Source organism: Lissotriton vulgaris, chromosome 10, assembly GCF_964263255.1.
Source record: "Lissotriton vulgaris chromosome 10, aLisVul1.2, whole genome shotgun sequence".
NCBI lineage: Eukaryota > Metazoa > Chordata > Amphibia > Caudata > Salamandridae > Lissotriton > Lissotriton vulgaris.
The window spans coordinates 747,106,003-747,126,383 of record NC_141698.1 but is presented as its reverse complement, the minus strand read 5'-3'; the positions used below and the strand labels follow the sequence as shown (position 1 = coordinate 747,126,383).

The window sequence follows — 20,381 nt, the reverse complement described above, 5'->3', positions numbered from 1 at the left end:
TGACCTAATACAGGAAGGCAAAATTATAACGAATACCTCCATAAGATGCGCACTAGACACTGCAGACACAGCATCTAGATCAATAAATACAGGGGTACTGATGCGCAGACATGCATGGCTACGCATCTCTGGTTTTAAACCAGAAGTACAAGCCAGTATATTAAACCAACCATTTGACCAACAGCATCTTTTCGGCCCAGCAGTGGACACTGCACTAGAAAAGATGAAAAAAGATACGGATACGGCAAAATCATTCGGAGCCATACAAACGCTAGCTTTCGATGCTCCTCATATAGGGGCGCCTCTAAAAGTTTTCAAACTCATAACACCTCCTCTTCTTGCAAAGCGACCCTCACCCAATAAAGGATATTATAGGGGAGGATATAGAGGAAACAACAATAAGGGCAGAGGTAGAGGCAACAACAATCGTAACGCCTCTACCCCCAATAAGTGACTCCCCTCCAATCCCCCCAGACCATTCCACTCCTGTCGGGGGAAGATTACAACAGTTCATGCCTGTCTGGAACTCCATCACCACAGACAGGTGGGTGAGACAAATAATTCAGTCAGGTTATTGCCTGGAGCTCCCTTCCACTCCTCCAACAATACCACCCAGACAACGTCCCATGTCACAGGAACACCTCATACTAATAAGAGAGGAGGTGGAATCTCTACTGCAAAAGAATGCAACAGAACCGGTCCCAAAACAGCATCAAAACTTAGGGGTTTACTCTCTTTATTTTCTCATTCCCAAAAAGGACGGGTCTCTCAGACCTATTCTAGACCTACGACCCCTAAACCCGTACATACAATCAGACCATTTTCATATGGTCACACTACAACAGGTTCTACTGTTACTAAAAAAGGGAGACTTCCTTGCCACACTAGATCTCAAGGACACCTACTTCCATATTCCAATTCACCAATCTCACAGAAAGTACTTACGGTTTGTACTAGAAGGCAAACACTACCAATTCAAAGTACTCCCCTTCGGAGTAACTACAGCACCCTGGGTGTTCACAAAGTATCTAGCAATAGTAGCGGCACACTTAAGAAGGGACAACATCAATGTCTTCCCATATCTGGATGACTGGTTAATAAGATCAACATCATACAACCAATGAGTGAGACACACGCATCAGATGATATGTCTCCTAAACAAATTAGGGTTTACAGTAAACGAAAAGAAGTCACATCTCCAACCGTCCCTCTCTCAAAAGTATCTAGGTGCCTCAATAGATACTTCCAAAGCAATAGCATATCCCAATTCAACAACAATAAAAAAATGCACAATCTCATCAAGAAATTCCAGCCACAACACTCACTACAAGCTCGAGTGTTCATGCAACTAATAGGAATGATGGCATCTTGCATTTTCATAGTACCATACGCAAGACTACAAATGCGCCCCATACAAGAATGCTTAGCAAAGCAATGGAATCAGGCTCAGCAACAAATAACAGATCTGGTGGTGGTAGACGACCGGACATTTCGCTCTCTGCAATGGTGGATCACCAAAAACCTTTCCAAGGGCCGGCCGTTTATAGAGCCTGTTCCACAAATAGTACTAACTACAGACGCATCTCTTACAGGATGGGGAGCACATTTACAGAAACACACAGTACAATGCATATGGACAATAAAGCAAAAACTCCTCCACATAAATCATCTGGAGTTACTAGTGATTTTTCTAGCTCTAAAATAGTTTCAACATCACCTGTCAAACAAGGCAGTACTAGTCCGGACGGACAATATGACAGCAATGTACTACATTCAAAAGCAAGGAGGAACACACTCCATACAGTTCTCCCAGCTGGCGTAGAGCATATGGTGGTGGGCTACTCCTCAAAACATTTTCCTGCTAGCAGAACATCTACCAGGAGTTCACAATCGAGTGGCAGATCTGTTAAGTCGTCAAAGACAACAGATACACAAATGGGAACTCCATCCTCAAGTTCTTCTGCCATTCTTTCAAAAGTGGGGTCAACCAGACATAGATCTGTTTGCCACACATCAAAACTCAAAATGCCCAAGATTCGCCGCCAGATACCCACACCCATTATCCAAAGGCAATGCGGTATGGATGAACTGGTCGAAAAAAATTGCGTACACTTTTCCACCTCTCCCACTAATTCCATTAGTGGTACGCTAGCTGCAGCAACATTCTCTCACATTGATTCTCATAGCACCAATGTGGGCAAGGCAACCGTGGTACACCACACTGCTAGATCTCTCAGTAGTACCAAATCACAAATTAAAAATCTCACCACATCTATTAACATAGAACCGTGGAGAGATAATGCATCCAGACCCAATGCAGCTCAATCTAGCGATCTGGTTCCTTAGAATTTGGATATCTAAATTTACCCACTGATTGCATGAATGTAATTAAAGAAGCAAGATGCCCTACCACTAGAGCATGCTATGCAGCAAAGTGGAAGAGGTTTGCTGTGTATTGCACAAATAACATCAACCCACTAGATGTGTCCATACAAAACATCATTTGCTGTCTATTACATCTGCAAAGATCTAATTTAGCATACACTTCAATCAGGTTACATCTTGCTGCTATTATAGCAGCATATCTCCAAAACAGACAACATTTGTCATTATTTAGAGTACCTGCAATCAAAGCGTTTATGGAGGGGCTCAAAAGAATAATTCCTCCACGAATTCCACTTTCTCCAGTATGGAATTTAAAGATTGTTCTCACCAGACTTATGGGTCCGCCTTTTGAACCATTACATAAGTGTGAATTACAGTTCCTTACATGGAAAGTGGCCTTTCTAGTAGCAATTACCTCACTGAGGAGAGTAAGTGAGATTCAGGCATTAACAATTCAAGAACCATTTACATAACTTCATCACAATAAACTAGTTCTTAAGACACATCCAAAATTGTTACCAAAGGTCATTTCACCATTTCACCTCAACCAATCTATTGAGCTGCCAGTGTTTTTTCCACAACCGCAAACAGTTGCATAGAGAGCTCTACATACATTAGCTGTAAAAAGAGCACTCCTGTACTACATTGATAGGACAAAACCATTTCGTAAACCTAAACAACTGTTTGTGTCCTTTTCACCTCCACATAAAGGCAATCTTATTTCTAAATCAGGCATTGCCAGATGGATTGTTAAGTGCATACAAATTTGTTACCAAAAGGCAAAACGCACTCTATCCATTCCTCCTAGAGCTCATTCTACTCGCAAATTAGGAGCATCTATGGCATTTCTAGGAAACCTACCATTAGTTGACATCTGTGAAGCAGCTACATGGTCTACTCTGCACACATTTACAAAACACTACTGTGTAGATGTGCAAGCAAAACAACAAGAAAGTTTGGGCCAGGCTGTACACAAAACATTATTTCAAACTACTGCAACAGATACGGGTGGTCGCCGCTAATGGAGAGACTGCTGTGTAATCTATGCTATAGTGTGTGGTCTGCTGCCCATATGCCTCGAAAGAAAATGCTACTTACCAGTATGCATCTGTTCTTGGCATGTAGGGCTGCAGAACCACACACGCCCACACGCCTCCTCGGCTACCACTATCTGTTTCCAGTATTATCTTACTTAGATACACAACACATGGACATATTTACCTGTATTTATACAAACTCCATCATTTGCCCACTGGTGAAAACAATCTGATGATGGAGTCGATGCCCATGCGCACTTCGATCTAAGGGAGGAGTCACCCAACAGACAAAGACTCTTCCAAGACAACAACAAAGTGTAATCATCCGGGACCACCACCAGATGGTGATCTAATGCTATAGTGTAATCTATGCTATAGTGTGTGGTTCTGCAGCCCTACATGCCAAGAACAGATGCATGCTGGTAAGTAGCATTTTCTTTATTAACTCTTTCGGTTAGGCAGGCACAGGTAATTCTGGTCTGTTGCATAAAGGAATAGAGAGAGTATTAAGACAGCATGTTCACCTCTGTTAATTTGATATTGGCTGGTTTCACATCTAAAATTGAGGCACAACTTAAAATGCTTGTGCATGACCACAGAACTTGGTGGTCTAACATTATGTGGTTACATTATTTCCTCATTCAGTTTAAAAGGCAAAATATTACATCCTGTTGGTATTGATACTGAGGGTGAAGAACTAAATATAAAATGTTGTCCATGTCCGTAAGCTTGACAAAAATAAGCTTATATTTAATCTTATTGTTGCACGCCTCTCCTTATACTTGGTAATGACCTGTGATTGAAATGCATGAGTAGTTGTGTGCATATTCATCCACAATCACAATGGATGTCGTTTTAAAATGATTGCATGTGTTGGTTACATCCTCCTTATGGAAAGTTGTAGTGGATCCATATCCAGTGGGAGATTTCCATACTGGAGCTCACTTACAATTTTGATTTGGTAAAGGCCAATAGGCTTATTTTTCATTTTTTCAGGTCTCCCTACTTCCTGAAAATGACAGGTGGAGTGAAACCAGAGCCCAGTTGTTGGCACAGATGGATGTGAGCATGGGCGGGAGAGTAGCTGAAGAAATTATATTTGGAAGTGAAAACATCACCACAGGTTTGGTTCATCTGTTTTATTGTCTATTATTCTTCCTTAATTTAACTTAGTTTTTCAGAATCAATATATGCAACTTTGTTTTAATTTCTATCAATGTTTAATTCTTAGGTGCTTCTAGTGACTTTGACAGTGCTACTAAAATTGCTAGAATGATGGTTACCAAATTTGGAATGAGTGAGAAGGTAAGATGTATTTACATTCTTCTGTTTCTTTTTTGGCTTCCCTTCTTTCTCATCCATCCACTTCCTCTCCCATTTCTCCTCTCCACCTTAACCGATCTTCTTCCAGATCCTTTGCCCTTTTCATGACTGTAAAATATATGGATCATTTTATTGTGTACCTTTTCATATTTGCGGATTGCTTCCCAATTTGTACCACATCACCATTTTGTGAAGGGCTTTGTTGCATTCAATTATGATATGATGAAATGTTCTAAAGTCAAGTGCTTTGATGCATGCTTAAATAAGTTGTTAATACTGCAAAACAAAGATCGAAGATATCTGTGTTTATCTAGAGAACAAAATAAAATCAAATAAAAAACAATTAGGCATATTTTGTGAACTGGTACATCTTAAAATGCATTATATGACAATAGACCATTACTGCATGCCCATTGTAGATGATGAGAGTAGCCAGGCAAAGTGCAATTTTATTTTGTCACCGATTTTAAAATGATCCACTAAAAATGGGATATCGTTGAAGGAGATAGATCACGCTGACCCGTGAAACCTCAGCCTTTAATGATGCAAGCTTGAAATGCCTCATTTAGACCAATATTTTAAGTTAAAAGGATCACTCAAAGACACATGCAGTTTATAAACATATTTAGCCATGGAACTTAAAACATGTTAACCCCATTTCACATTTTCTATTCCCAATGATTTCCTGTGAAAAACATGCTGTGGTCCTACTATACACTACACACCATTTTGATAAAACTCTGAATGGCACTTGGTTTAGCTGATTTAATCAACAGAGCTAAACCAAGTTTTGGGTCTAGCTATTGCTCTACTATCCGTCATCTGTTCAGTAGTTCTAGGCAATAAATAAATTGGAGTCAGGGGGTGAGGCTGTCATCATTTTTAGACACTAAAGTTAATTTAATCCTAGTGTCCTCTCTTGTGTCTTCCTCTTCTTTATGCTGGTGGTGTGCTGCCAACCATCAATCTGTACTGTTATTTGGGGAAAATGTTTCAAACCCTGTTCAATTCTCTGGGTGAGCATGCCATTTGTCAGGAGTTATTTTATTTGTCACCATGGGCTTATAACATTTTTTTTCATACACTATGCAACTGTGGGTTATTCAAAAACAATAAGATGATAGAGTGGGCGCGAAAACTTTTCAGATACTCCTCCTCAGTCACTATTAGATCTGGGTTGAATCCATCATTGTTCTTTTGTTCACTTCACCAGCCCCGTTCACACCCAGCCATATGTAAATCAGTCTTGACCTTGTTCCTCATGGGAACAGTCCATCCCGAACTGCAAAGCCAGGTCTTTCCTGGACCGGAAACAAGCATCCTGGGATCGGTTTCGAGGTAACACCTCATCAGCCAGGCCAGCTTGAATACAGTGGCAAAGTGAGCAAGAGCCCCAAGCCCGCGCATACCCTGCCAACTCAGAGCGAGCAAAGCAAACACAATAAGATGATAGGCGCAGCTCTGAAACGTTTCAGGCACTCACCCTCAGTCACTATTAGATCTGGGTTGAATCCATCATTGTTCTTTTGTTCACTTCACCACCCCAGTTCGGACCCATCCATTTGTAAATCAGTCTTGACACTGTTCCTCATTGGAACAGTCCAGCCGAAACTGCCAAGCCAGGTCTTCACTGGACCGGAAACTAGCATCCTGGGAACGGTTTCGGGGTAACATCCCTCATCAACCAGGCTAGCTTGAATCCAGTGGCAAAGCGAGCAAGGGACCCACATCTGGGCATACCTTCCAGCATCGGTTATTTCCATCATTGGATTTTCGTTACCATCGAAGAATAGTATAACATTTGTTTTGCAGCGTGAATCTTTCTGGATTCACTATGCTGTACATATTCCGCAATCTGGTGGTTGGGTCCGGAATCGTAGTCTTTTCTCTTTTTTTTTTTTTTTTTTTTTGTAGCCCAGGTGGGCGTCGATGTCCCACCATTTTGTGTACCTTCGGGGACGTTGGCATGCTTCCGGCGGAAGCTACCACCCTTGGGCGCCATCTTCAGATTCTTTTTTCCGCCGTTGGGTCTGGATCGTCGCGTGAAGCTCCAGAAGTTTTGGAGGAAAAAAGGAGAAAAAACAACTACTATTCGACGGTAAAGACCGGAAAAGTTGAGGAGAAGAAGACCATCAAAGAGGAGACGACGAAGAAAGAGAAGAACTTCGAGATCTTCGACGTCCTTGGAGGAATGCGCATACAGGGGGCCCCCTGAGCGCAGGGATGTACAAGACTCCATTTAAATTCTGCAAAAACTGCCACCACAAGTTCGCGCAGAAGGAACAAACACCCGGTCTGCAACCTCTGCCTGCCTGTCGACCACGAGAGCAGAGACTGCAACGCCTGCTCCGTCTTCAAGCCGAAGACACTCTGAGTTCGAGAGAAGCAGAGGATAGCTCATCGCATGATGCAGGGCAAGGGCCAGGCCTGACGCTTTACGAACTGGGCCTCTCCACCGACGACTTGGACAACATCGCCGAAGGTCCAGATGACTCAACGGTCGCAGAGACCGATAAGAAAACGCCTGATAAGGTAGGAGAGTCTACAACCCCGAAAACCCCCTCAGGGAATTGAAAGCCAGAGGCGGACCCTCGAAAGGCAGAGTCCAAAGCCTCGAAAGGAGCACCGGCGCCGAAAAGTTCGACGGGTGAAGATGCATCCTCTGAAAAAGAGCCCAGCGGATCCTTCGACAAGGACTCCCGGAGGCAGAAGACCGGCGAAAAGCAAAGGTCGTCTAAGCAAGCCCCCGAAAAAGGGTCTTCGACTTCGAAGGAAAAGGAGCTGAAAAAAGCTTCGACGTCGGCGCCGCCGAAGAGAGCGGCCGAAACGCTCGACGACGACCAGGCCGCAGAGATGCTGAGAAAGAAAAGAAGGCTCGAGGCCGAAATGGAGAACATCCTTCAGAGGAAGAAAGACTTCAATGACAAAATGAGGAGTTAAAAGATCCCCTCGAGGCCGGCAACGTCTGTCGCGGAGGTGGTACAACAGGAGGAGTTCGACGTCGAAGAACCGCCAAAAACTCCGGAGCTCTCGGAGCACGAAGAGGAAGAGGACCTCTATTATAATGAAGAGGATTACGGGGACCAGCAGTCAAGCTACGGCTCGGGTTCCTCGATGGCCCAAGACCAGGATGGCAGGACATCGAGGCCGAAAACCCGGAGGAGGCGGTGGAGACATATCCGTCGAGGCCTTCGCCACCGGATGACATCGGGGCATACAACGAGGTCGTCAGGAAGGCAGCAGCAGCTTATGGGGTGAAGCTAGAGGAGGAAAAGCCAAAAGCAGATTTCCTGCTAGAAACATTGCTCCCCACACAGACAAGAAGCCAATTCCTTCCCATGCTGAAAAGTATCACAGACCAGGGGAAGGAAGCCTTCAAGGACCCGGCGACATGCAGATCAGTAACGCCGAGGACAGAAAAGAAATACAAATTCTCCTCACAGGACCCGGCTTATATCAAGGGGTCCATCACAGCAGATTCTATTGTCGCTGCGACGGCTAGAAGAAGGGCCAACGTCCCAACATCTGGCCCTCCACCTGACAAGGAAAGCAGGAGGATGGACCTAACTGGGAGAAAAATAGAGAGAAACGCTGCAACGCACTGGCGGATGGCGAACTCAAACGCCCTCCTAAACAGACATCAATACCAACATTGGGATGAGATGGGGCAATTGCTCAAACACCTCCCGGAAAAATATTGTGAGAGGGCATCACACCTTGTGGAAGAAGGGAAAAGCATTGCAAACTCGTGCCTGAAGACAGCCTTGGCTGGGGCTGAAACATCCAGCAGATTGATGGCTATAGGCATCACAGAGAGAAGGCAAGCCTGGCTCAGGATCTCAGGTTTCAAAACTGAGGTGCAGAACAACATCCTGAACACACACTTCAATGGTGAAACACTGTTCGGAACCCCAGTTGATGAGAAGCTCACATAACTGAAGAAGGACAATGAGACCGCAAGGTCCATGGGGGCCCTGCAATTCAGGGGAATGAGAAGGGGCACTCCTACGCGGAGGCCAAACGGCAGAGGTGGAAACCAGCGAGGAGATTCTCACCAGGCGTTCCACCAGGGACAACAGAGTGACAACCAAGGTCACCAGGGCCAACAGAGACAAAACTGTAACTACCAGAACAGGGGCCAGTCCTTTCGTTCAAGAGGAAACGGACGAGGGCAAAGAAGAAGAGGCGGTGAACAACTCCCCTCCTAAGTGACTGCTTACGAGAAAAGGTGCTCACCCACCCGAACCCTCCGGGGGAAGAGCACGGTGAAACAAAGAGGAGAGGGATACACGGACAAGACACAAAAGATCATGTAACTCCAGTAGGAGGCAGGCTAAGATTTTTTCTCCAGGAGTGGAGAAAAATCACCACAGACAAGTGGATACTGAACATCATGCAGTTCGGATACTGCATAGAGCTGCTAAAGAACCCACCAAACAGAAAGCCAAAGAGAAGAGAGCACTCGGGAACAGAGCTACAACTGCTCCAAAAGGAAGCTCAAGAACTACTCCTCAAAGAGGCCATCGAAACAGTCCCATTCAAAGAACGGAACAAAGGAGTGTACTCAAACTACTTCCTGGTACCGAAAGTGGACGAGAGCCTCAGACCCATCCTGGACTTACGGTTCCTAAACAAATACGTAAAGACCCAAAAATTCAAGATGACGTCCCTGCAGGAAGTCATCCCACAGATAAAGGCCGGGGACTTCTTGTCCACCATAGACCTCAAGGACGCGTACCTGCACATCCCCATGAACAGGCAGCATAAGCACATGCTAAGGTTCACAGTGAACAACGATCACTACCAGTTTACAACCCTGGCCTTCGGTCTAAAATCCGCACCAAGGGTGTTCACCAAATGCCTCGCGGCAGTAGCCTTGCATCTGCGAAGGGAGGGGATACACGTGTACCCCTACCTAGACGACTGGCTCGTAAAGGCAAACTCGTACAGGACATACAAGGATCACGCATAGCAAGTCACGAGAACGCTAACAGGCCTGGGTTTCTCCAAACACTGGGAAAAATGCTCTATGGAACCGGAGCAGGTGAAGATCTTCTTGGGTGCTCAAATCGACACCGTCCAATGCAGGGTGTCACCCAGCGAAAAGAGAACACTCAGCCTACTGAGGGAGAAACGTCACTACCTGATGGGGCGAGCTCTGACAATGAGGACAGTGAGCAAGATCTTAGGGATGATGGCGTTGTGCATACACCTGGTCCCCAATGTACGCCTACAGATGAGACCGCTCCAAGAGTGGCTACAACAGCAATGGTCACAAGCTACAGGAAGTTGGGGGATCTAGTGGTTGTAACGCACAGGGTGCAGGAAGAAATAAGGGGGTGGACCAAGGAACGGATAACAGTAGGGAAACCTCTAACACCACCGGACCCAACAGTGACCATTACCACAGACGCATCCCAGAAGGGGTGGGGCGCACACATGAACAAGCTCAGAGTGAGAGGCCTGTGGAGCCCTACAGATGCGGTCAGACACATCAATTACCTAGATGTAATGTGTTGCTAGCACTCAAGGCCTTCCAGAGACACCTGTACAGCCAGAAGGTGCTGATACAAACAGACCACACCACAACGATGTTTTACATAAACAAACAAGGGGGAACTCAATCATTTCCCCTGTCAAACTTAGCACAGGAAATCTGGAGATGGGCAATACCACTCAAAATAGACCTACTAGCCAAACACCTGCCAGGGAAGGACAATGTAGAAGCGGACTGGCTCAGCAGGCAGGCTTTAGCATCCCACGAGTGGGAACTCAATATACAGGAGACAGAGAAACTATTCAGGAGGTGGGGCACTCCGACAATAGACCTATTTGCAACACGCCGGAATGTAAAATGCCAATACTTTGCATCCAGGCAACCAGAAGCACAATCACAGGGGAATACCTATGGATAAGCTGGTCAAAGACATTTGCCTACGCCTTTCCCCCGATACCGCTGATCCCCTGGGTTCTGAACAAATGCATGACAAGCAACATGACTCTGATCCTGGTGGCACCACAATGGGCCAGGCAGACCTGGTACTCTCAGATAATGGAGATGGCGCAGGGGCCTCCCCACAAGTTCTCAAAAAAAAAGAGACCTACTGTCCATGGAAAACGGAGAAGTGCTACACCCTCAACCTCTCAGCATGGCTCCTGAGGACTTAGAGTTCGCACATCTAAAACTACCAGAGAGCACCCTGAGAGTGCTGCGAGAGGCAAGAAGGCCCATCACACGCAAATGCTATGGGGAAAAATGGCAAAGATTCACTCAATGGTGTCGCAAGAAAAAACTACACAGAAAAATGACAAGGGAATCTACAGTGCTGAGGTACCTCACGCACCTAATAAAGGCTAAACTAAGCTCATCTTCGCTAAGGGTACACCTGGCAGCGATTGTGGCATACACAAGAGGAGAAACAGGGAGAAACTTCTTCACATCTCAGGTCGTTAAAAGATTCTTGGAAGGGGCTAAAAGAATAGCGCCACCAAAAAGAATGCCATTACCGGCTTGGAACCTGAATGTAGTACTGACAGAACTCATGAAAGCACCTTTCGAACCGATCCACAAAGCATCACTGCAAATGCTGACTATGAAAACTGTCTTTCTGGTAGCAATCACATCGCTACGGAGAGTGAGCGAACTGCAGGCTCTAACACTACAGGAACCCTACATTCAGATACACAGTGACAGGGTCGTAATGAGAACGGACCCACACTTCATGCCGAAGGTGGTGTCAAGGTTTCACATGAATCAAAGTATTCAGATCCCTAGCTTCTTCCAAAAGCCCACTACAAGCGCTGAGAGAGCACTCCACACTCTAGACGCAAGAAGGGCACTGATGCACTACATGGAAAGGACGAAAGGACACAGGAAGACAAAACAGTTTTTCGTATCCTTTGCAAACAGTTACATGGGTAAACCAGTGACAAAAAACACCATAGCTCGATGGATCGCACAGACTATTCAATTCTTCCACAAGCAAGCGGGCCAGGAGCTAACAGGAGGGGCACAGGCCCACTCAACCAGGAAGAAAGGAGCAACAATTGCCTTTCTGGCCAACACACCAATTCAGGACATATGCCTGGCGGCAACATGGGCTTCAGTGCACACGTTCACTAAGCACTATTGCGTGGATGTTCAAATGAGCAAGGAAGCACAAGTAGGACAAAAGGTGCTTCAACATATTTTCAACAACCAATGCTCATCTTTCACTCAGCCGCCACCAAAGTAACAAAAACCGCTACAAAATCTATGCACAGCATAGTGAATTCAGAAAGATTCACGCTGCAAAACGAATAGTTTCTTACCTGTCGGTGTAGTTTTGCAGCTTGAAGATCTTTCTGGATTCACCAGCGAACCCACCCGCCTCCGCCAGAAAGATGAGGCTGGAAAAGAAGGTGGAAACGCATAGAAAAAGAAAGAAAGTTGAAGCCTACAAGATACGTGAGAGGAATTACGTAAAAAAAAAAAAAAAAAAGATTAACAAACATAGCCTTGGATTCACTACAAACACAGAAAACAAAAAAGAGACAGAAAAAAAGAATCCGAAAATGGAGGCCAAGGGTGGTATCTTCCGCCGGAAGCATGCCGACGTCACCGAAGGTACACCTAATGGTGGGACGTCGACGCCCACCTGGGCTACAAAAAAAAAAAAACAGAGAGAGAAAAAGACTACGATTCCGGACCCAACCACCAGATTGCGGAATATGCACAGCATAGTGAATCCAGAAAGATCTTCAAGCTGCAAAACTACACCGACAGGTAAGAAACTATTCGATATGTTTAATCTTGAAACTAATGTTTAAACATGTAATATTTTCACTTTAAAAATAAATATTTAAAGAAAGTGTGCCTCATGAGAGAGACTTTCAATCTTGTAGGGTTTAAATAATACCAATCTGACTTCGTTTACACTGCTGTAAATTACATTAGACTGAGAACACCACTCCAAAACGTAAGAAAACAATAATCAAATTAGGGAAAGGTGATCAGAGACATAGGTTCAGGCCTCCTTAAAGCTGCACAGTCTCAGAATGTTTTCAGCTCATTGAACAAGGCTCCTTTTGCACCTGTTTTTAGACCATAGCCTAATAGCAACTCATTTCTGTTGAATTCTTTTTACCCTTAATGACTCTACACATAGTTGTTTTTGTCAGAATTCCAACCTGTTGCCACCGTGAAGACCATTAAGTCCACTAAGTAGAACTATCCTAATGACCCTGGGCCAGCCTGCATATTACATCCAGCACTGGCCATCTCCCGTCTGACTAGAAATGGGCTGCTATTCCACTTCTTAAAAAGCAAAATGCAGACCGGTTTCCTTCCTATCCTAGCTGCCTCAACTGCTTAGTCTCTCTACGCCCTGGTGCAAGCAGGTTTAAGGGGATTCCGTGGCATGAAGTGTGTTGATGATAGTAAATATGTGTTGAAAATAAGATATCGTGAATTCTGGATCAGTTGCTGCTCTAATCCTTCTATATCTCTCCCCAGCTTTTGGCACTGTTTGTCATGACACTCAAGCAGAGTATTTCCAGATGTGGGTTATAGGAAAGGCTCTTGACTGAATATATTATTTTATAGATTGTATTGAACTGGTCCGATTGGCTCCGTCCTAAACCTCTGCAACTTAAATTTTCAGCAGACTCCCTCAGGGCCCCTGATCGATTCTTACTCTGTTTAGTCCTTGTATAACATCATTCACAGAGCTTATTAGATGCTTCCAGTTTTCCTGTGTGTGCTATTGTGATTATATGCAGTTAATAATTGTAATCGTTGGATTAGACCAAAACTCAGATATGGCCTTTAAAGAATTTCAATCAGGACTCACAGTGGTAGCTACTTGGATGTTCAAAAACTGCCTGAAATTACATTTGGACAAAATAGAGGTATTGTACCTGAGTGGTATCCATTGATCAATTATTCATGCTGGTGGCCAGCCATGCCTGAAATTAAATTCTGACAAAAGTAAGGTAGTAGTCTTGGGTGACATTTCTTAATCTGGTCTTCAGGCAGGTGGCCGAACACCATGGACTATTGTACGCCCCCACCCCTTTTCAGAACAGTTAGGAACCAAGAGGTGACATTTGATGTATATTTATCTTTAAAAACTCAGACTGCCATGGTGTCCACAGCATGCTTTCTCCACTTCAGAGTTTTGAGGAAAAATGTGTTTACCTGTTTTCAGGAGGTTTTTGCTGGGGTATGGATCCACTGTGACACTCCTCACCGAACTCCTCTCTGACAATCGGCCCAAGAAATTGAACTAGACAGTTAGCTATCAAAAGTCTTTTAAACACACTAAAAGAGGCAATGTGCTCAGCACCTATTCTCATGCAGTTCATTGTGCAGACTGATGCCAATGAGCTAGGGATAGGAGCAGTCCTATCCCAGACCAACGATGATGGCCAAGACCAACCAGTTGCTTTCATAAGCAAGAGACTACTTCCCAGGGAACAGTGTTTGAGTGCCATTGAGAGGGGGGCCTTTGCTGTGGTCTGATCCCTGAAGAAGCTTAGATCATACCGTTTTGTGCTCAGTTCATAGTTCAAACCGACCACAGACCTCTCAGATGGCTAATGCAAATGAAAGGTGTAAACCCAAAACCTTTGAGGTGGTCCATGCCAATGCAGATGACCTTTCCAGATTTTTCCACAATCACAATGAAAACTCTCTTGGGAAAGGTCATACTCTGTCGTTTGGGAGAGTGTAGGAAAGCGCACACCTCACACTTTTTGCATGACACTTGATGCACTTTGACTTAATGTGCCCTGGGTACCTACAAATCGGGTTCCCAGGGCATGTGTTCTTTAACAAAACTGTACCTTTGTACCCACAATTGGCACGTCCCCGGCCACAGGTAAGCCCCTTGTTAAAGGTATCATGGGCACCAAGGGCATTGTAAGTATGGAAGGCCTCTAAGGACTGCAGAACCTATTGTCACCCATAGAGGCCCTGCACCTTAACACCCGCACACTGCCATTGCAGGCTGTACGTTTTGGTGCAGAGAAAAGTGATGAGTCAACATGGCGCAAGTAAGTCACCCCTCTAGCATGGCGCACTAGCCCTCAGGTGAGGGTATAGTTTCATGAGCACTGTTCCCCTACAGTGTCTAATTCCATTCTTGGACATTGTAAGTGCAGTGAAGCCATAAAGAGTACATGGTCTGGGTCTATTATCACAAACTCCTCCGCTCCAAATGGCTTTACTGAAACCTGGGAAGTTGGGTAGCAAACTTCTCAGGCCATTAAACCCACGCTAATGCCAGTGTGGGATTTAATGTAAAATGCGCTCAGAGGGCATCTTAGAGATTCACCCTGTGAAAAATAACCACCCCTGATGTGGTTCTTGAATGGCTGCCTGCCTCTTGCCACCACCAGACAGTTTTATAGACCCATTGTTAGAGGGCCTTCGCTCTCTGGGTCCAGAATCAAAGCCCATCCTGGGCAGAACTGTCATGCCTCTTCCCTCGGAATGGGATGGGTTTACGAAGGGGAAGCTTCAAAGGCTCTCCGCCTTTGTTGGTTGACCCTGTCTTTTGCTGCCCCCAGCAACCAGCTCCGACCAGTACTGACCCCCACTTTGGGTGGGAGAATCGGCGGGAAAACGAAGTTATGAAGAGATGTGTGGCTCCCTTTGAGGTGAAGCACACTTCTGTAGTAGGGGATCTCTGTGTTTAGTCATAATCATGTGAATAGTCCCGCCCATGTGCGTGGACCCCGGAGCAATCATAATAGTCCCTTAAGTTGCCCTCTTCTGCAGTCCTGCATAGAAACTTAAGAGAAAATCAAAGACAAATAATGCAGCCTGAAATTAGCAAGGCTACACTGGCCAGCACTTCATCCTGAAGTGAAAAAGGATAGTCAAATAATATTGAATTTTACACATTTTGCTATGTTTCACACATAGATAAACTCTTCACAAAAATCCTTTTTCATGATAGAGAGGAAGGGTTGGACAGACAAGCCCCATGGGCTGCCATTATGGGTATGGAAAAGGGATACCGTGCCTTTAAGGGACCCTCCAGAGACCCTTGGTATCCCATGATGCACAGCCAAAGGCTAGTTACTTTCAGTTCTTTTTTCCGGCTCCTGCTAGCAGGACCCAGGAGCATTGAGCTCTACCTTTATTGGTATTTCTCCAAATATTGGAGCTTTTTTGATAGTTTTAGTGTTTTATTCGACGTCTAGGGCCTTTATCTTCTCTTTGCTGTCCTTTTTGGGCAGCTAAGCCACTTTTTTTGTCAAAATGCAAGCTTTATTTGACAGATGTCCTGAATGTGCCGCTGCTCCCCTGCGGCCCGCCCCCCCGCTCCTCATTCGTTGTCCCTTTCCTCTTCCCCGCCTCCCAGCTGAGCCTCCATCCCCACGGCGCCATATTTGGCAGCCGCAGGGACTGCACGCAGCGGGCGCGCCTAAGGCAAGCCCGTCTGCGCCTGTCCGCGCCCAGCGCAACGACCCCTGGATCACGCACAATCCAGGCTGCCCGCATGCGACAGCCCCTTCCACGTCTGTAATATTTGAAACGTTACAACGGAAGCGACTCTCTCGTCCTCTGCTTCCTTTAGTGCCCGGTTTGGAGGAACCGGTTATGGAACTGTTCCTGATGCCTGCTTCAGTGTAGTCTGCTCCATCACGACTTCAAAACAAGTACAGGCCCCCGGACTCGGCATTCCTTCAGGCGGATCCTCCTCCAGGATTCGGTCATAGTGGTGGCGGTAAAGAAGCAGCACTCTACAGCCCCATCGTTTACTGTTCCACCGGACAAAGTAAGCCGCAGGCTGGATTCGGCGGGGCGGAAAGTCTGCAGCACGGCAGCCACTTCCCATGAGGCACAGAGTCAGACTGATTTGCATATGGCCATGTCTGAACTGGGGTGGCAGAGTGGGCTAAAGAACAGTGATGGATTAAACCCAGATCTGTTGACTGGGTGTGAGTGTTTGATTGGTTCATATGCTCCGTCCCATCACCACCCCCTTTTGTTCCGCTTTGTTCGCCATAAGTTGGCAGGGTATGCTCGGACGTGAGTCCCTTGCTCACTTTGCCACTGGTTTCAAGCAAGCCTGGCTAAAGACGGCTGTAATGCCAGAAACCGGTCCTAGGAAGCTTGTTTACGGTCCAGAGAAGGCATGGCTTGGCAGTTCGGGCTGGACTGTTCCCATGAGGCACAGGGTCAGGCTGATTTGCATATGGCCATGTCTGAACTGGGGTGGCAGAGTGGGCTAAAGAACGGTGATGGATTAAACCCAGATCTGTTGACTGGGTGTGAGTGTGTGATTGGTTCAGATGCTCCGTCCATCACCACCCCATTTTGTACCACTTCAATGAAGGCAGCAAGCACGACTGCTCTCTTAGGCCGATATGACCGCTCCTTGTGGGAGTCTCTCCAACAGTTTATTGAGCCCCTCCCATGGGACAAGCCTGAAGATTTTCAGGAGGTTCTCAATGAGGGTCTGGTGGTTTCAAATCAGATCATCAGTGCGGCTGCAGACACCTCTCTTCTGGCAGCTCATCAATATTTTCATTTGTAACTCTGCAACGCCACTCATGGCTGCGGCTTACCTCCCTGAAACCGGAGGCCCAGCAGAGGATTGCTAACCTACCCTTCTCGCGTTCCACGCTCTTTGGTGCCCATGCAGACGAGGAAATGGCTCGCATGAAGGCAGAAGTTGAGGCACTTAAGGCTGTTGGCTTGGAGAAGCCTAAAGAGCAGCGTAAGACTTTCCATCCCTACCACCGTCACTATTCTTCCCAGCGTTTCCAACGTGAGCGGGGTAGTCAGGCTGGGCAGCAGCAACAGCAGTTTCAGCGGCAGCCCTTTCACAGGTGTCAAATGGGCAGAGGCAACCAACAATCCGCATAAGGGAACAAGGGCCCGGCTGGGTCTATGCCCTGAGGGATTACTTCCCCCTCTTCGGTTACCCACTCTGTTGGGGGGAAGCATTCAGAACTACCTGGCAGAGTGGAGAAAAATAACTCAGGACAAGTGGGTGCTGGATATTGTTTGCAATGGATACAGTCTACGTTTCCGTGGGAATGGGACACGCACAGCCTGTGTTGATTCAATGTTGATGAGTTCTCTGTGTCGCGTGCAACCAGGGCTTCGCCGTCTGTGCCAAACAGCGTTGTTAATGTAACAAAAGAGATGCAGCCCCTATGTAGGGGATGTCCCCCAGTGCACAGCGTAGAAGCACAAACAAATGTTTAAATCCAGTTTTCATGTAAATCAAATGTTTAACAGTCAGTTCGTATTCAAAAAGTTTTTTTTAATGACCACTTCTATTCAATGATCATTGTCATTTGGATGTTCAAATCTTCACAAGGTTATGCGAAAATGTCTCTCAATTAAATCTCCACAATACATCAATGAGCCCAATGCATTTCGGGCATTGTGTATGCCCTTCGTCCGGGGATATAATTCTTCAAACAAAAGAATAATAAGCAGGTCTTAGTCGGAAGCATCTCACTGTATCTAGGAATAACTGGTTAAACCATAGTGCCCCAGTATGTAGGTCCGTGAAAGAAGATATTGTGTGGTAAAAACGTATAGTGAAATATTAAACAGAACCATGGTGTTCAGTAAAAACTGGTGATACATCAGATGATGGGTATCATCAAAGGTAGTTTCATCTGGTGCAAAAAGTAGTGTAAAAGAAACAAACCTGTGCTCCAAAACATGCACTGGTTATGTTTAAAGTGAATATGCCGGTACTCAGAGGCGGGTATTGGCAATGCTAACCAGAGTCATCTAATCAGTGCACTACCTTTGATGATACCCATCATCCGATGTATCACCAGTTTTTACTGAACACCATTTTGTTTGTAGAATTATCCCCTGACGAAGAGCATACACAATGCCCGAAATGCATTGGGATCGTTGATGTATTGTGGAGATTTAATTGAGAGACATTTTCGCATAACCTTGTGAAGATTTGAACATCCAAATGACAATGATAATTGAATAGAAGTGGTCATTAAAAAAAACTTTTTGAATACGAACTGACTGTTAAACATTTGATCTGAAAGAGACACGTTAGTGATAGATTCCTTACCTTAGAATATCCCCAGGCGTCAGACTGGGTCCGGAAAGTTTTGCGTAGCAGTACCCTTGCGCGTCGGTAGGCGTCGTCTGCGGCTCCGCGTCCGTCGTCGGCGTCGTGGGCGCCGTGATGACGTCATCGGAGTATTTAGACGCCGCCTCCGCGTGCTGACGTCAGTTCTTCTTTTTTCCGCGCCAACCAGCGCAGATCTGGAAAAAGCAGTTCCCTGGTCATTTTTTGACTAACTTTTTGGATCTTTTTGATCTCTTTCGAAGTCTTCACGACTCCGACGGTGCCGTTAGGGATGCCCGGCTTCAAGCACTGCAGCGGTTGCGAGCGACTCATGTCGGTTACGGATCCGCACCGACTGTGCCTGACGTGTTTGGGCGTCGACCATGACGATGAGGCCTGCTCCGACTGTCGGGCCCTCTCGAGGAAGGCCAGGCGGGAGCGGTCCCGCAGGCGACTCGAGATCCGCCAGCCGGCCCCGCGCCAGGTGAGGTCCCGGTCCCACGGGAGGTCGAGGGACAGGTCGCGGGGGCGGAGCCGTCACAGCTCCGGGAGCCGGCGCCACTCCTCCGGGTCCAAGTCGTCAGGTAAGAAGCATAAGAAGTCGAAGAGACATCATCGCTCTTCCGACTCCCCCCGACGCTCGCGCGATGCGGCCGGGGGTTCGGGTGACACCGCCCACGCGGCTCGTCAGGAGTCGCGGGCGCCGCGTTCGGCTCCATACCCCCCGGTCCCTGGGCTGAACGCGACGCCGGGGGAGATAGAGCGCTTCCTCATGGCCATGAGGTCCCTTTCTTCCCCGACGGGTTCCGCGGCGCCTTCGGGCCCAGTGAATCCGTCTGGGGGCCCTAGTGGGTCGGGTACAACCCCGACGCCGTCGGGTGCTTCGGCCTCGACGCCGCCGCAGGGCTCTGCGATCCCTCGGGCTCGGCACCGCAGGGTTCGGCGGTCCCGGCGTCGTCAGTGCCTTCGGGTCCGACGCCGCAGGGTGCCGTTCGGCCCTCGTCGGGCGATGGAGCGTCCCCGGTGGACCTTACGACCCCCCGGGGTCGGTCCGTGTGGTGTCCCCGCCGGCGTCGGTCCCGGCCGACGCCGTCCCCAATACCTCCTCTCTATGGGTCCCGGCGTCGGGACAGCGCCAGTCGGCGCCGATCCCGGCGCCGTTCGGGGATTTCTATCCCTATGAACCATCCTCATTCGCTAACGACCCTGAGTCTCAGGAGATGAGGGAAGAGGAGGACTGGGAGGGGTCTGAGGACCCTCTGACAAGGGAATGTCAGTCTAGCATGGACTGGACAGGAGACCTTGGGGAGGCCAGTGGCCTGGACACCTCTCCAGACACTGGATTCGTCTCTCCTCCTTCCGTGGCTTCGGAGGAGGGCGCTACATATAGTGTGGTGTTGATGAGGGCTTCTAAAGCCTTGGGCCTTGAGCTCCCCGTCGCGGCCGTGAGGACTAATCTCCTCACTGAGGTCCTTAAGCCGCAGTCATGCTCCATGGAGCCAATGCTGCCGTTTAATGAGGCCTTGTCGGACGTTCTGTTGGGCACTTGGTCCAGGCCCGCTACAGGTTCGCCTGTAGATAGGAA

The 20,381-nt window shown here is 47.1% G+C and overlaps 1 protein-coding gene across 1 annotated transcript in view; it reads left to right on the top strand.

Moving 5' to 3' along the window:
- YME1L1 (YME1 like 1 ATPase) overlaps window positions 1–20,381 on the top strand; it is a 465,708-nt gene that overhangs the window by 353,090 nt on the left and 92,237 nt on the right. Inside the window, exons 16-17 of the mRNA XM_086941610.1 lie at window positions 4,419–4,545; window positions 4,654–4,727. Coding sequence (XP_086797736.1) covers window positions 4,419–4,545; window positions 4,654–4,727 — 201 coding nt within the window. The remainder of the gene's footprint in view (window positions 1–4,418; window positions 4,546–4,653; window positions 4,728–20,381) is intronic.